Raw genomic sequence first — 16,355 nt, 5'->3', positions numbered from 1 at the left:
CTCTGCTATGGTCTTCTACTGCCATTGCTTGCAATAGGGCCAACCTTGCAATCTGCTATGAGCGGGGATCAATCAACAACCAGGCAAGCTATCACCGGTTCTCTTCCTTTCTGCCTCCGCTGTGCTGTCCACTCGCAATCGCCATGCGCGCTGCTATTGATCCCCTCCTTCCCTCTTCCTCTTCAGTGCTCATGTCCGCCTGCCCCGCCTCATGTGCCTCGCCGTGCTCTGTATCTTAGGCTGTCGTTGAGCACCGTTTGCTCTTCGGGCATTACCCATATACCATCTTCCTGCTCTCGTACATCTGCTTTCTCGCGTGCTTATATACTCGTGACACTTTTTTTCAGGTTTTTAGCATCTTTTTCCAGGTGCTTGGTCCACATCAGTTTGACTAACATTATTCTTTTTTTCTCCGTGTCCACAGTTTTGGCGACCCGACCGCTCAGCCACCTACGCCCAAGCTTACTCCCTCAACCACCTCCTTCTTTCCGAGCACGCCCACGCCCGGGCTGGACTGGACTCCTCGTTTTGCCGAGGACTTCTGCGTCTTCGACCCTTCCCCAGGCAGCCTTCCGGGCTCGCAGGGTTCATTTGCCGACTTCGTCCCGCCCTTCTCTCCCAACGTTGGCCCGCCAGCATACCAGCCAACGGCCTCCTTCCCGACGACGCAAAAACAGCACAAGCGGCCGCTATCCGTGGGCAGCCTTGCGGCAGAGGTGGCAACCCATGTTAATTACGTCCCATCCAACCCCAATCTACCTCTGCCACCCGTCGAACCTTCTCGGCGGCTTCCCTCCTCCCCCAGCCCGCTTATCTTAGTGGCCACTACTACTGCAACGACTGCTGCCGGGACCGACGAGGAAAATAACGGGGAGAACTTGTCAAACAGGCAGTCACTGCCACCTCCGGGCGGCCCGGGGCTTCCCAGATCGTCCAAGAAGCTACGCCGGAACTCGGCCGTTGTCGCTGTGAAAGAGCTACAACCGACGGGCCAGACTGCCACACCGCCGCCTTCGGTGAAAAAGACGACTCGAATGCTCGCACCGAAACTGCACGCGGACAGTATGCAAAATGAGCAGGGCTACGGCCACCAACCTCAGATGCCACACCCCGACTATGTCGCCGCGTCACAGCAGCAACACATGTCCTTTGTGGCGAGCCCGACTGACATGTTCGGCTACCCGATATCAGCACCTGCCTCCGCGTCGGCCTATGACCATGCCAGGACGTTCTGGGGTAACAATGACACCGGTGTGGGCGCCATGGAAGTCGATTTCTCTGTTGCCGGTGCTCACGTCTTCCAGACGTCCGCGGCTGTCCAACAACAGCTCAACTCGTTTGACTGGACACAGGCGAATCAAGACAACCAGATGTACATGGTGGCAGCGGGATCAGCTTGCGCAGTACCTCAACAGCACCAACACCAGCACCCGCACCACCAACAACATCACCAGCAGCAACTGCAACAACTGCACCATCAGCACCAGCAACATCACCAGCAGCATCAGCATCAGCCCCAGCATCAGCCCCAGCATCAGCCCCAGCAGCACCGGCTTCAGCACCAACAGATGCACCAAGCGATGGGAGGGGATGCGAAGTGTATGATGCAGTCCAGTCTCGACACGACATCCATCGACCAGGCAGCATTGTATGCAGGCACTTATCCCACCCCAGTCGATGACCCATTTGGTGCTAGCAGTCCAAGTGGAGGGGTAGATCCCGGCCTGCTCTTTAGCCGGCCGCCGTCGTCTAGCATGGATGCAGTGGCTTCTGGGCCTCTCGGCGTTGCAGCAGCTTTAACGGGTACCACTGGATACGCCGCATTACCGCAGCTTTCTAGCTCGTCTGTTGCCCTGCATGCGATTCAGGCATCACAGAGCAGTCCTCGACGCGGATTGACGGCAACAGCCACCGCCGGGGTGCGGCAAGAACTCCGCCGTAGTTCAAGCGTCAAAGAGCTCGCGCCACGGAGGAAAGCCAGCGACCGGACATTGACAAGCTCTCCAGTCAAGTCTCTGAGCCGGCCTGGACTGTCGCGCAGCTTCAGCGACAGTCGCGGCCCGCGACTTCGGGGTCGTGCCTCCCTGCCGACGCTGGCACCAGCTCTGAAGCCAGCGCCGGCGACAGCCGCACAGCCAGCACCAGGGCTGGCTAGTCTGGGCACAAGCCTTGGCATCACCCGGTCGGCTACTGTGGGTGGCGGGCGGTCGACGGGGAGAAACTCTCCGGTCAAGATGCACTACCAGAGACAACAAGTCGAACAGTCGCAACAGCAGCAGCAACAGCAGCAACAGCAGCAACAGCAGCAACAGCAACAGCAACAGCAGCAACAGCAGCAACAGCAGCAACAGCAGCAACAGCAGCAACAGCAGCAACAGCAGCAACAGCAGCAACAGCAGCAACAGCAGCAACAGCATCAACAGCATCAACGACTTACCAATCTTACGTCTATCCCCGAAGTCAGTACCCCGAGGTCACGGAACTCGGTCAAGTTCAGAATCGACTCCAATGGCCGTGCTCGGGTCGAGCCAGCTTTCGAAGGGGACCAGGAGGCTTCGCCGTCAACCCTTCGGCGCAACCAGAGTGCGCGGTCTCTGCACAACAAGTCGCAGTGGGACTCGTCTTCCGAAGGCGACTCATCGTCAGCAGACGATGAGCCTATCATCATTCCGAGTCGGACGTCCTCTTTCGCTCTGCCGGACCCGGCCAAGCCAACAATCGGCCGCGGTCCGCTTCATTCCTCACAACGTAGCGGCAGCAGCGGCAGCAACATGTTTGCGTCGATGCGCGTAGACGACCCGGAAAGCGAAGCGGAGACGGTGGTAAACGACGTGCCGAAAGGTGCTGGTGATGCGGCGAGCGAGCTGGAAAAGCTCCGACAGCGGCGACAGAAGCGTCCTGGCTTGACGGGCAGTAGCAGCATGAACAACCTTCTCGGCAGCGCTCAGCGAGGCTTGCGATTCAACTCGATCAGCGGAGGCGCCGGGTATCACGGAGGCCTGGCCGCCTCGCCGACAGCACTCACAGACGTCAGCATGCTCACACCGACATCCATTTCACACAGCAACGGAGTCCGATGTATATGCGGACTGCCCGACGCTCCTGTCGGGGACGATGGCTTCGTTGTGCAGTGGTGAGTCTCGTTGCCTTCTGCCCCCTCGATCTGCAGGCACTGACTAGTAATAGCGAAAACTGTGAAATGTGGCTGCACGGCCGGTGCATCAACATCACCAAGCGCACGCTGCCTTCAGTGTACGTCTGTGCCTATTGTGCACAGACTCCAAGTGCTCGAGGCATGCGGATGCCTCCACCAGGCGCGGGCTCATCGCCGCTCGCCCACAAGTCGTTGAAGAAGTTCCGGTGAGCTAGACCTGGAAGGGTGTAAAATGGATACTGGATGGGCCAGAATCTGTAACTGCTTCGTTCATCCACATCCGCCTGCTTCAGTGCGGGCTTGCAAAAGGGAAGGACCTGTAAGAGGGACGATGATAAAACAATAGGGACAGGAGACACGGAAAGTCTCTTTCGGCGGCAATTGTGTGTATGTATGTACTCGTAAAATTCAAATCAAGCGGCAGCGAGCCCAATGTACTGGCATAACGAACAGTATGTGAGAGTATAAAGGCACGTCATAGTCGATCCGATCGAGATGTCGCCACAGCTCTTCGCAGCGACTTGCAACGGCCGACTTCGGCAGGCGGGGTCAGCTAGTTTCGCCTGTAATTGCTTCTTTAAGAGCTTTGCTGCAATTTTTGCGGGGTCTCTCCCCTTGAACTGTCGCTTCTTTCTCTGCTCACCTCAATTGACTCTTCCAGACACTTGTCTTTCTTTTGGCACCTATCTGACCGGTATTGATTCTTACACGATGTCGGCGTTCAACATTGTTGTGTTTGGTGGCGACCACTCCGGTCCGGAGGTATGCTTTCCGGACAGCGGTGATTTGCTGGATGTCCATGTTTCTGGCTGCTGACACGAGATGCAGGTTGTGGCTGAGGGCATCAAGGTACGAATGCGCCGGCATGCAGTTGGCTTGGAGCGACTGAATTGACACGATGGAACGGCTATAGGTTCTCAAGGCGATTGAGGCGTATAGCCCGTCGAAGCCCAAGTTCAACCTGCAGGACCACCTGCTGGGAGGTGTAAGTTTGCCGTTCCGGTTTTGGTGTGCTGAAGCTGACGCGGGCTGCTGGCAGGCGTCGATCGACAAGACAGGCTCAGCGCTGGCGGACGAAGCGCTGGAGGCGGCACGGGCGGCGGACGCGGTGCTGCTGGGAGCGATTGGCGGGCCAGAATGGGGGCCGGACGCAGCAGTGCGGCCGGAGCAGGGTCTTTTGCGGATCCGCAAGGAGCTGCAGACGTTTGGCAACCTGCGGCCGTGCTCGTTCGCGTCGGATCAGCTGGTCGAGTACTCGCCGCTCAAGGCGGAAGTCTGCCGCGGCACCGACATTATGATGGTGCGCGAGCTCACGGGCGGCATCTATTTCGGCGACCGGCGCGAGGACACGGGCGATGGCACGGCACTCGACACGGAGCCGTACTCGCGCGCCGAGATCGAGCGGATCGCCCGTCTTGGTGGCTACCTCGCCCTCGCTGACGACCCGGCCAACCCGAAGCCGGTCTGGAGCCTGGACAAGGCCAACGTCCTGGCAACGTCGCGGCTCTGGCGCAAGACCGTCTCGGACGTGTTCGCCCGCGAGTTTCCGCAGGTCAAGCTGGGCCACCAGCTGATCGACTCGGCCGCCATGTTGCTGGTCAAGAACCCGCGCGCTCTCAACGGCATCGTCATCACGAGCAACCTGTTTGGCGACATCATCAGCGACGAGGCCAGCGTCATCCCCGGCAGCATCGGCCTCCTGCCCAGCGCCAGCCTCGGTGGCATTCCCGACGGCAAGGGCAGGTGCAACGGCATCTATGAGCCCATTCACGGTATGTCGTCTCCTTGCCTCCCTTCTTGCTCTCTCTCCGTCGCTGACTGCTGCAGGCTCTGCTCCCGACATCTCTGGCAAGGGCATCGTCAATCCCATCGGCACCATCCTGTCCGTCGCCATGATGCTGCGCTACTCTCTGCTGCTGCCAAAAGACGCTGCTGCCGTCGAGGCTGCCGTCAAGGCCGCTCTGGACGGCGGTCTGCGCACAAAGGACCTCGGCGGAAACGCCAGCACGAAAGAGGTCGGCGATGCCGTCGTGGCTGAGCTCCAAAAGCTGTACAAGCAGTAGGGCCTGTAGTGTTAGAAGCAAAACAAATGTGCAGAGGAAACCGTCAATCAAAAAAGTCAATTCGTAGTTAACCAGCCATTGCTCCTATCATACGCAAACATGGGTGAAGCCAGCGCGAAGCCAAATCTCGAGAGCTTTATCAATCATACATTCGTTATCGCCATTCGTCGTTGTGTCTGTTGTTCGTCTGGTCTTTCCTGGGGCGTTTTGTTGCTCGTTTTTTATTCGTTGCAGCTCGTCTCTCGGCACTGTCGCCGCCTCTCTTAACAAGTGTCCCATCGTTTGGTGTCTATGCTGTTGACGCTGTTGATGCCGGTCAGACCGGTGCGCTTTTCCACCAGCGACAACACGAAGCTGTTCTCCATGTGCGGCACCGCCTTCCCGAGCGCCTCTTCTTCGTCGGCGAACTTCTTTTCCCGGGTCCTGTCCCACCAGAACCAGATGCCGAGCACGATCAGCGTCAGGGGGATGGTGATGGCAAAGTAGATCCACAGCGTAGGCGACACAGACGCGCCGTTCTGAAAGTTGAAAAACGTCATGGAGAAGAGCGAGGCCAGGTATGTGGCCGGCAGGAAGATGGCGCCGACGACCGACAGCGCCTTCATGCTCTGGCTGTCCCGCTTGGCCGCCAACGCCAGCACTCCTTGGTGGTGCGCCATCTCGAGGTTGAGCTTGGACTCTTTCTGTGCGATAATGTTGTAGAGCTGCGGCTGTTAGAGAAGAGAACGAGAGAGGGACAACAGAACAAAATGAAAAAAAACGAACCGCGCCTAGCTGCACCTCCAGCCGCGAGACGGTCGTGTAAGCGTAGTGCTGCACGCCCTTGAGCTTCTGGTTGAAGAATTCAAAGCGGCCCTGCATGCTGCGGTGCAGCTTGTGCAGAGAGTCCCGGACGGCCGGATCGGCAAGGTGTTCTGGCAGACAGCCGTCCCGCAGCAGTTTCTCGCGCGCGTCCCGGAAACGGTTCAGGGCCACGCCCACCTGGGTGAGCATGTCGAGGTAGGCCTGCGGGCGCTTCCACAGCACCTGGCCGTGGCACTCAACCAGTGACTGGTTCATCTGGTCAAGGTCGATGTCCTTGAACCGCTCGTTGGGGTCGATCTCGTTGCGGAACGTGATAGCGTGCTCCAGCTTGCGCAGCTGGTGGCGCGTGTTGCGCTGCCGCTCGTCCATGCTGCTGTCCAGCTCGTTCCCCAGGATGATAGACGGCAGAAGCAGCGGATGGCCCACCAGCCCGGCGCACGCCCGCAGGTGCGTGTCGATGATCACGTCCAGCCTGCTCGACTCCGTGCCTTTAGCATAGCCCGTCGTGATGCCCGACCGGAACTCGTGACTCAACATCAGCTCCCACCCACGCGTCAGACCCTTCTTGCGCACGTCCGACTTGCGAAACACCACATGCAGGTGCGGGTTGGCGTCGTCCAGGTCCAGCGAGCTCCAGAAGAACGGGCCCACCACGCTGCTGCCCTCGATCGCCCGGAACGGCAGATGCAGCTTGCGCACCATCTTGATGTATTCGCCGTGCGTAAACGAGATAAACTTGGACGTGAACGTGTCGGCCTGCTGTGCCTTGAGTTGGAGGCTGGCACGTTGTCAGTCAGGAGCACATAAACGCAGCCAAACAGCTAAGAATACTCACATGAGCCTCATGCCGCTGAGAATCTTCACATCTGCCGCCTTTTTTTCCGGCAAAAACACCCCCTACACCGCGAGTCAGATAGCGCCCCGTCGATTGAGGCAGGCACGCGACCATTACCTGCTGGTTAAGAAAGTTGTCGAATTCGCTTGAGGGCAGTGCGCCCTTGTCAAAATACGTCTCGCCATTCTTCGTGAGGCCGCTTGTTAGCTGAGTCCACCACGCCGACTTCCAGTCCGGGGGACGTACTGAATAGTTGAAGATCTCCAGAAAGCTCATCGGCTCCTCAACCGTGTTGCAGCTCAGGACGTGGCTCTCGAAAAGATAGTCGTCCATCTTCGGTTGTTGGCGGTGAGCACGATATACAGCCAACAAAGAAAGATTTTAAAGGGCGGAGCAACGTCGCCCAAAGCCGGCCGGTCACTGTCTCGTCTCAAGTGGAAAAGGCGGGATGGAGCACACCTTATTTGTCGGAGCAGGCGAGGCTGGACGGAACAGAGCGCTCGTGTGGTATTGCAAAAAGGAGAAGATAAAATGGCAAAAGGTGAGAGATAAAAGAAGCTGTCTGATTTGAAATAACGGCAGTCATCCACACTCAATCGATCCTTCCCTGCACGCTTCTCACATTCGACAGCTAACACAGTGTTACTCGTAAATGAGCGGACCCTCTCTTCCCAGCCATTCTCCCCACAACCACTCACACTCGACTTCCACTACGGGTCTTGCCATTGGTAGCGGTGGGGGTTATACCTGGTAAGGCGGGAACGCCACCTCTGCGGGGTGGATAGCTCGAAACGACCTGTCTGAAAAGAATAGGAAAAATTGCGGATGGACGGTGAGAAACCTGAGGCTGGGATCGTCCTCGGCCTGGCCCAATGTGCGCCTCGGTAAATGAGGCAGCAATTTTGCCCTTTCGCCCTTTTATCTTGCAGAATGGTTTGTACCTTTCTTCGCTAGCCTCTGTATGCATCGCGGGTAGCAGTATAAAAAGCCTGGGCCAAGGGTGGCTTAGCGGGTGTAGATGCATCTGCAAGCTGCAGGTTACGAGGCTTAGATAACGCCATGCAGTTAAGCACTCCCGACCAATGGTAAGCAGAAGTATCTCCAAATAGTGAAAGCGAGGCTCATAGAGCTGTTGTCGCATCAGGCTCGGCTGCTAACCGTTCCTGCTTGCACCAAAGTCCTATTTGTTTGCATTTGTACCCCCAAGTCGGAACCGAAACGTGTTTCCTAATATTTGCGTCCTCAGCCAAGGTCAAATATGTAAACCTATAGGCATGACGATTCCTCCCCTCGGCTGAAGAAGAGAAACCAAGAAAATCATAAACCAATGTGAGCGGTTGTTCAAAGCTATTGGAAAAAGGAGTATCCATCTCCAGAACCAAACCGTGCTGTATCTAGTGGAACGCCGGGTAGGATGGAGCAATCTCCATATTACTCCAGTGATAAGTCCCCTCAACTGGACATGAAAAGATAAGAAACCCTAAAATTCTTCGAAGAGGTGTCCGTATCTAAACTGTCAGCATAGGCTAGCTGTCGACTGGAATCTCGGCTTGACTCACTCATCAGCCCCAGTCTGTCCATATCTTTCTGCCTCCTCGGGATAGCGGTCAAACTGGCTGGCATCACCCGCACCGACCTTGACCGGCGGTGTGTATGGTGCGTCGATATCCTTTCGCGCTAGTCGATCCCACGTCACCTCCGCAAACCATGCGTGGTTCTTGACGTCCTCTGACCCGCCGTAGAGATTGCCCAAGCGCTTGGTCAAGTCCGGAGTTATCAGCCGCTCCAGAAGGTCTTGTGCATCGGGGTGCACGTAAGCCGGGTACTTGACTTTCCCCTTCAGGATGTTCTCGTATATCTTCATCGGGCTGCCGCTGTCCCAGAATGGCGTGAAGCCACAAAGCATTTCGAAGATCAAGATCCCAAGGGACCACCTGTTTGGTCAATTGATGATCTAAGCGGATCTCTGATCAATCAGATTCGCACGTACCAATCCACAGATTTATTGTAGCCCTTGTTGGACACCACCTCCGGGGCCAAATAGTCGGGTGTTCCACAAAGTGTCCATGTCTTGTCAGGAACTCGCTTGGCGAACCCAAAATCCGTGATCTTGAGATGGCCGTGGTGATCGAGAAGAAGATTCTCCGGCTTCAAGTCTCGGTAGATGACGTTGCGCGAGTGCAGATATTCCAGCGCCAGTGTGACTTCGGCCGCGTAGAACTTGGCCACAGGGTTTGGAAAGCGCTGGCAAAATGTCAAACTCATGTCAGTCCTAACTAAACCTCATCTCCTTTGAAGACAAGTACTTACCGCCGATTTACGCAGCAACGAGAAGAGCTCGCCTCCCTCTACAAAGTCCATAACCATGTAAAGATTTTTTGCATCCTGGAATGTCCCCCACAGCGTGACGAGAAACGGGTTCTTCACCTCAGCCAGCATCCGTCTTTCGTCGTTTGTATGTTCGACTTGCTTCATCCGAACAACCTGAGCCTTCTTCAAGACTTTGACAGCATAAAATCTTTGGTTGTGCCGTGACTGTACCAGATGGACACGCCCAAAACTACCGGTCCCAAGGGTTCGCTGGATCTCAAAATCAGCAAGGGAATACTTTCCCTTTGTCACTCTTGCCTGATCAGAAACCGGCTGTCTCTGCTGTGGTATTTGCTGCTGCTGCTGGAAGGTCGGCTGCGCTACGCCTGGCTGTGCTTGTGGTACCTGTTGCTGGCTCGGGACGTCTGCTGTATGTGTTGGGGTGGCCAAGGCAGCTTGAGGGACGGCGGCACCATTGGCTGGTGATGCTGCATACGCAAGCTGTGGTGCATTCGATTGGTAGCTCTGTGCCGCCCCTTCGACTTGGGGGGCATTGATCAGGTTGGAGATGGTCGGCAAGTGCTGCGTGTCTGTGCCTGAAGACAGCGTGGACATCGGCGACGCGGGTTGTGCCTGTGGCACGAGTGTCGATTCCATGGCCTGAGCTGGGACAGACAAGGCCGGACTTGTGGCTGATTCTGGCTGGACAGCTGGGCGGGGCGCAGCAGACTGGGGAACGGCTGAAGCTGTCGACGCTGTGGCTGTGGAGGCGGTTGTCGTGGACGCCGTAGTTGTAGAGGCTGAAGTTGCAGAGGCGGTGGAATTGGACGGACGGAACGCTTGTTCGAACGTTTTTGTGGCTGTTGGTGTAACAGGACTCGTTGGCTGACTGCTAGAAGGAGGATCTGGATGGGCCTCCCTTGTCCGCTTTTTTTTCAGGAATCCTAGACTAGGCATCAAGACGGATATATAGCGCTGATGCCAGGACCAAGGCTAAGCAAGAATTGAGTAGAAGGGACCAGACGATCGAAAAGTCGACAAAAAGACAGGAACGTGGCAGCAATGCGGCTGTGCGAATGAGAGCAGTCGGGTCGATCCTAAGCGGCGTGGTACGGAAGACTAGAAATGAAGGAAAGCTGCAATGAGAACAGTGGAGGTCTATGATCCCGTCCTCTTCGGTCAACTATGCGCGTATAGGTCCTCAAGAGAGGGGTGGTAATGATCGGCGTAGAAAGAAGGCTGTTTTCCTTTTTTTCTCCTTTTAAATCCCGGAATGCAATCCCGGAATGCACGTATGTGGCTGGTAGAATGTCCGGGAGGCTAGGCAAAGGAAAGACACTGTTTGCTGTGACGTATCGAGACGTGGGCCAAGGGAATAGAGACAAGTGACGTCTGGCTTCGTAACGTGGTTTCGTTATTCGTTAATTCTGCAAGACTCGACGTCCTCTCTATACCTAGCTTGAGCTGGAGAAATGCGCGGGATCCAGGGGAAAGATTGTACGTGGATGTCCGACTTGTTACGAGTCATGAAGACCGATTGGATTGCGCAGATAGCGAGAAGAATAGAGAGCGTGGAAACAGAACAAAGGCGCGGCGAGGATGGAATTTTGCTGGGTGAAGACGTAGTTGGCCCAAAAGATTTTGCACGGTTGTGAGGCAATTCCTTCCACGGCTTACTTCAAGGTGGGCTTTGGCAAGGCAGAGCAGGAGTGAAGGCTGTAACAATGAGAGATAAGTACGGAAGGGAGAGGGGGATCCAGATACAGCTGATAGAGGATGCGACCGGCCAGTAGGAGAGCTATGGCGTCGTTGCGAGAAGTGGTGTCGGGAGGGGGAAGGTTCCGGAAATGGAGGATTTTATGGCCGAAGCAGCTGCTAGGTCACAGACTGGGGCAATGGCAGGAAGAAAGCTGTGGCCGGGGTGTTTTAGTTGGACGAGGCAAGAATATGGCCTGCAGCTCATCGCCAGAGGTGGGATGCTTTCTTTTTGTGTGTGAGTTCGGCTTTTCCCTGGCGCCAGCTTTGCCTGCTGTTGGGAGGGGTTGGCCGGCAGAGCACAGCTCTGATCGATGTGGTATGGATGGAGTGCGCCAGCCTGGTATGGGAACATAAAAGTGGGCACCGGGGATAACAAGTGGCCTAGAACTGGGGGTCGAGGGGGACGATGGGAAGAGTTGTCGGTTTGAACGGGAATGGGAAAGCCAATTGACCCGTTGCGACGTTGCAGTCTGTTGAAAAGACCTGGGGCCAGACCGGAAGGACGGCTCCGAGCTGGAGATTGAGCAGAAAGGCGTCTGGGCTTCGTCGGCCGTACGGTATCTTGACTACTCTGGTTCGTGGTGGCGAAGAGAGTGAGAGAAAAAGACAGAGACAGAGCGGAGTGCTTCGGCTTCACCTGAAAAAGACACCAGGCCAGGCCGTACGATATCCGTAAGCATGGTAGAGCCTGCCTACCTGCATTGAACCAGCAGCAAGCAGGGACAAACAATGAGGGGTGATCGCTGCTGGAAAAGAGGGGCACACTAAGTAGGCGGACCAGGTCGCTCCTTCCGGCGGGTTATTCGTATCTTCACAATGGTACTTGTACCATCCACGATGAAGCTACTGCACAAGCCACATAGTACTGCAGGCCCTCTTGCGTATGTCTGCTGCTGTACGGAATAAGATATCCTAACAGTGCGTGCGGTCTTTAGGCGATGTGACCAATGCCTCTGGGCTCAGCTATCAGCAACGCCTGCGCTGCGGCGCAACGCCCGCGGCCTTTCCAAGCTTCGCATCAACCATCTGGGATAAAGGCCGACCGTAAGGCCTGAAAGGAAGCAAAGAAACTTTCACCTTGTCGCTTACTCCGTACACACATATCTGACACCACCTTGACGTAGCGCGATCATAGATAAGCTAGGCAAAGATCTACCGATATGCGCCCAGGGCAAATCAGAACTCCATGGGCCCTCGTTGACCAATAGTGAAGCTCTTGGAACAAAAAAAAATTGGAATTTCAAACATATATACGTATGGCAAGAACCTAACGCCCTTTCCTTGGTATGCAGACTGGCTTTTCTGGGTACATTCACTCTCAGTTTTCTCCCGTCTTCTCAGTCTCCCTGTCCTAATGCGTATTTGGCTTTTAAAGCCGCCCGTTCGTCAGACTGGACGCAACTCGACCCTAGATCTGCTTCCTATCTCTGCGTAGGGGCACCTTTTGCGAATCTCTCTCAGAAGCGGTGGGACCGCTTGTTGGTGCGATATGCCGTGTAGCCGATGTATGCGCCGCCCATGATCACAGCGACCATGATGATCTTGGTGAAGAACCAGAGCCAACTGCCTCCCTGGTTGTCCTGCGACTTGCCAGACGATGACCCGAGGCTGCCGCTGCTCGACTTTCCATGGTTGCCGGTGCTCTCGGTAGGCGGCCCGTACAAGCTGCTGACCGCGATGGAGATGATGTCGTGGTTGTCGCTGAGCTCGCCCGTCTCGGCGCTGAAGCCGAGGTAGGCCACGTGTGGCAGCGTCGGGGGCTGAAACGTCTCAAAGCACAGCGACCATTCGCCCTCGACCTTGTACTGCAGCTCGAGCTTCAACATCTTGTCCTGGAAGTAGGTGAGCCGGAACTTGGACGGGACCTTGGGGCTGCGGATGCCGCGCGCCGAGCAGCCGGCGAGCTCGTTGGCCTTGCCGTCTGTGTCCTTCTCGTACGACGTCTTGCCGTCGCCGACCATGGCCATGACATAGGGGAAGATGGTGCCGGGCCGGTTGTTCTTGTACGTGTCGAAAAAGACGCCGAGTCCCTCGAAATTGTCTGCGCCACCAAATACGGGGCCCTGCTGGCCGCGATCCTTGGTGAGCCACATGGCGAAGCCGTCACCGAATAGCGTGTTCTTGCCGTGAATCTTGAACTCCACCTCGATTTCCCAGTTGGTGGCTGTCAGAGGCACGCGCGAGTACAGCCAGCCCATCTGCGATGGACGGTCAGCCGTCAGGCGGATATATCTGCAGAGGCAATGTGTCAGATTCGAAAAGGAGTAGGAGAGAGAGAGGAGGGCAAAGGGATATTCCGTACTGGTCCGTCCGAATCACAGTGTTGCCTCCAAAGTCATACCACCGGCTCTGCATGTCCGAATCGAGGTAGGGCTGTATTGAAGGCAGATATCGTAGTTAGTTGATGTTCGCGGTTCAGCTGCCGTCATCTTTGGGCTTGCGTACCGTTGCCAGTGAATGTGTCCTCAACTGCGCAGACAAGGTGTCAGTAGCGTAACTCGCTTTCCAAGACGGAGAGGCCTTTGACATACCCCAATACTCTTGAACTCCTCGCTGTCGCCAGCCGCCTTGGCGCAGGCAGCCAGGCCCAGGGAGAGCAGATTTAAGAGCCGCATTATGTCGATGCTCGCAAACAGCACTTGGAGGGAGCGAAAAGAGAGAGCAGAGTATAGAAAAGGAGCGCGGGCGTTGACCCTGGAGAGTCGAGGCCAGCCGAGAAGACGCAGGGACGAAGAGAAAGAAGAGGCGCTAGATCGCAAAGGAAGGTATACCTGTCTTCCAGATCAATGGGAGAAGGAGTTCAGACAGCGTCGCGACGCGGTCGTGCAGGATGAAACAGTGGGAACAGAGAAAGGAGACAGAACGAAACCAGTCTCGAATACGGGAATGTGTATGTGGATTTCGATTCCAGAGGAAGGGACAGCCCACATAGGCCTGAGAGCGCGATTGTGTGTGGCGCGGCGAAGATTGTAAGCTGGCCTCTTCTCATTTGGCGATCCAGAATGGAGCTTTCGGGGCCTGTGCACCAATTGCTGTCTGGTGGCTTGTCCCCGGCGGGCAGCTCTTTTTGTGGAGAAACACCGCCACATGACGCCGATAAGATACCGATTTTTTTAAAGCCTATGCAATTGTGACGCTTTTCAATTTCTGTCGCCGGGTCCGCTTCGGATAGACGACGACATATCTTACCACCTTGCCTTTGTTGAGACGCACTGCTCAGGCCACCCCGTACGAGTACGAGTACCGTGAACATGTTCTTTTCCTCCAAGCCAAAGGAGCAGGCGGGCTCTCCCGACAGTCTTCCGGCCAGCGCCACCGCGCCTGTCGCTCCCGTCGCTCCCGGCAACATGGACTCCGATGCGGTCAAGAAGGCCATCATCCAGCAGGTTCTGGTGGAATCAAACACGAGCAACGCCCGGCAGCTGATTGATGTGAGTCTGAGGCTGGAAGCACGGGCCTGAGCGGTGCCGGAGGCACGATTGTCTGACAAGTCCCAGAACATGAACCAGCACTGTTTCGACAGCTGCATCCCGAAGCCGGGCCCATCCATCTCCGGCAGCGAGCAGACGTGTGTCAGCCAGTGCATGGAGAAATACATCACAGCCTGGAACCATGTCAACACGACGCTGATGCGCCGGATACAACAAGAGGTTGCCAACGGCAGCATATAGACCAGAGAGACGCTCGGTATCGTATGAGAACCCAGGGGGTGCTCCGTGATGGGGACGGCTGTTGGGCAGCTGCACATGGAATCAGGAGTTCATGGGAATGCTTATACGGAAGATGCTCCATGGCCTGGACGGGACACGTAGCAAAGACTCCTTACTCTGCAGTGTTTGAGCAAACGAAGAGAAACAATGAAATCACCACTTTTCACCTGGCAAAGCCAGACAGACAGCCAAAGTGTATCATCTCACGGCAAGCCTCGCAAGAAGCCGCCCTCTACAGCGTACACGGTCCCCCCGTCCCGAGCAGCCACTCGAACCGATATTCATTAGAGGTCCCCGGCCTGCTCCAGCTTCTTGGCTTCTGCCTCGGCCCGCTTTCGCGCCAGGTATCGTTCCTTGGCGCTCGAGATGTCGGCTGCTGTCTTGCGCGTCTTGGCTGCCTCCTCGACTGCCTTGACCTGCTCTTCCTCCTCGTCGCGCGTCCTCTTGAGCGCCTGCTCGTACTGCGCCTCCAGCATGCGTGACTGCCGATCGCGCATCGCCTGCTTGCTGCCGGCAAAAATGGCCTGGCCGCGGCCACCACCGCTTCCTTGGTTGCGGTCGCGGTCGTTGTCGTTTCGGCTGCTCCGCTCCCGCTCCCGCTGCATCTCAGCACGTTTGCGGCTGCTGACGTTCAGGCCCCCCCGCAGCAGCTGCCGCTTGTCGACGACCTCGCCCTCGTCGTTGACGGCAATGTCGCCGCCACGCGCATTGATCGCGCGCGCCTTGGCCATGCTGGCACTCTCCAGATCGTCTTCTCTGTCCGCCTCGGCCTGTTCTGCCTGTTCTGCCTGTTCTGCCTGTTCTGCCTGTTCTGCCTGCTTGGCCGGCCCCTGCTTGAGCGCCTCCTGTATCGCGGCCTGCTGCTGCTCGTCTCGGTCGAGCAGCTGCTTGTAGAAGCCCGTCATGCCGCCGCCGCGGGCGGCCGCCTTGCGCTCCTCCTCTTCCTCGCGTCGACGTTCCTCCTCTTCCAGTCGGCGGTTCTCCTCCTGTTGCTGCTTGTACGCCTCCGTGACAAACTTCTCCTTGTCGACAAATTCGTCGCCCTCAGCCTCGCGCTCCCGCTGCATCTTCTTGTCCTCGGCCATGCGCCGGTCTCGCTCGCGCAGCTCGGCCATCTTGCGCACGTTGCTCATGTACTGCGGCTTCCGGCCTCCGTCGCCATCGGCTCCATCGCCGCCCTCGCCAATCGCCTTTTTCTTCGAGACCGCCTTGAACGCGTCGTAGGAGGCGTCGTAGTCGTACACGGATGGATCGAGCGCTTCTGCTTCGTCGGCATACTTGCGTGCCGTCAGAGTGGTCGCCAGATCGCCGTCGAACCGGGCTGAGCTCGACTTTTGCTTGCTCGACAGCGGCTGTATTGGTGGTTGCAGCGGGTTGTTTTTCCTGCGTGGCCCTGTACCTCCTGCGGCTGACCGCTTCCTCTCTTCGCCCTTGTCGGACGAAGGTGCTGGAAAGGACAGAAAGTCGTCACCAAGCTCACTGATCTTCACCTCAACCGGTCCGTCTTGCCCTTTACCACCAGAAGTCGCGTCGTCGTCCGATCCATCGTCAGCACCGCCAAAAATGGCCTTCCGTTTTGGCAGGCCGTTTGGTTTTGCCTTTCCCGCATTCTTCGACAGTTTCAAGCCGTAGGAAAACTTTGTCGGGTTGCTCATATTTGTGTTGTGAAAAACAGGGAGACGGCAATCGATTTCGCAAGGTAAGATGCCTACAGTTTAAGC

At 56.7% G+C, this 16,355-nt stretch overlaps 6 protein-coding genes across 6 annotated transcripts; 2 read left to right on the top strand and 4 right to left on the bottom strand.

Moving 5' to 3' along the window:
* Positions 1 to 143: 143 nt before the first annotated feature.
* Positions 144 to 5,217, top strand: CMQ_7118 (3-isopropylmalate dehydrogenase leu2a; the record flags this gene model as incomplete). Its single annotated transcript, XM_014314123.1, has 11 exons — positions 144 to 193; positions 425 to 1,372; positions 1,616 to 2,182; positions 2,465 to 3,133; positions 3,187 to 3,360; positions 3,625 to 3,719; positions 3,816 to 3,916; positions 3,983 to 4,003; positions 4,068 to 4,139; positions 4,194 to 4,926; positions 4,982 to 5,217. 11 exons carry the CDS (start codon positions 144 to 146, stop codon positions 5,215 to 5,217), a joined length of 3,666 nt encoding a protein of 1,221 aa, XP_014169598.1.
* Positions 5,218 to 5,480: 263 nt separating this feature from the next.
* CMQ_7645 (uncharacterized protein) lies at positions 5,481 to 7,189 on the bottom strand (the record flags this gene model as incomplete). The annotated part of the gene is made up of 5 exons (XM_014314650.1): positions 5,481 to 5,921; positions 5,983 to 6,799; positions 6,857 to 6,918; positions 6,974 to 7,042; positions 7,103 to 7,189. The coding sequence occupies 5 exons, from the start codon at positions 7,187 to 7,189 to the stop codon at positions 5,481 to 5,483; spliced, it is 1,476 nt and encodes a 491-aa protein (XP_014170125.1).
* Positions 7,190 to 8,411: 1,222 nt separating this feature from the next.
* CMQ_7676 (cyclic-AMP-dependent protein kinase catalytic subunit) lies at positions 8,412 to 9,823 on the bottom strand (the record flags this gene model as incomplete). The annotated part of the gene is made up of 3 exons (XM_014314681.1): positions 8,412 to 8,790; positions 8,847 to 9,100; positions 9,167 to 9,823. The coding sequence occupies 3 exons, from the start codon at positions 9,821 to 9,823 to the stop codon at positions 8,412 to 8,414; spliced, it is 1,290 nt and encodes a 429-aa protein (XP_014170156.1).
* A 2,558-nt stretch (positions 9,824 to 12,381) lies between these two features.
* On the bottom strand, positions 12,382 to 13,539 carry CMQ_7477 (lectin family integral membrane; the record flags this gene model as incomplete). Its single annotated transcript, XM_014314482.1, has 4 exons — positions 12,382 to 13,156; positions 13,227 to 13,297; positions 13,370 to 13,393; positions 13,456 to 13,539. 4 exons carry the CDS (start codon positions 13,537 to 13,539, stop codon positions 12,382 to 12,384), a joined length of 954 nt encoding a protein of 317 aa, XP_014169957.1.
* Positions 13,540 to 14,175: 636 nt separating this feature from the next.
* CMQ_7175 (mitochondrial intermembrane space translocase subunit) lies at positions 14,176 to 14,595 on the top strand (the record flags this gene model as incomplete). Its single annotated transcript, XM_014314180.1, has 2 exons — positions 14,176 to 14,355; positions 14,422 to 14,595. 2 exons carry the CDS (start codon positions 14,176 to 14,178, stop codon positions 14,593 to 14,595), a joined length of 354 nt encoding a protein of 117 aa, XP_014169655.1.
* A 323-nt stretch (positions 14,596 to 14,918) lies between these two features.
* Positions 14,919 to 16,289, bottom strand: CMQ_7397 (coiled-coil domain containing protein; the record flags this gene model as incomplete). Its single annotated transcript, XM_014314402.1, has 1 exon — positions 14,919 to 16,289. The coding sequence occupies one exon, from the start codon at positions 16,287 to 16,289 to the stop codon at positions 14,919 to 14,921; it is 1,371 nt and encodes a 456-aa protein (XP_014169877.1).
* Between the last annotated feature and the right edge of the window lie 66 nt (positions 16,290 to 16,355).

This window comes from Grosmannia clavigera (genome assembly GCF_000143105.1).
Source record: "Grosmannia clavigera kw1407 unplaced genomic scaffold GCSC_173, whole genome shotgun sequence".
Taxonomy (NCBI): Eukaryota; Fungi; Ascomycota; class Sordariomycetes; order Ophiostomatales; family Ophiostomataceae; genus Leptographium; species Leptographium clavigerum.
The sequence above is the reverse complement of the archived record's forward strand: the minus strand, read 5'-3'. Positions and strand labels throughout refer to the sequence as shown.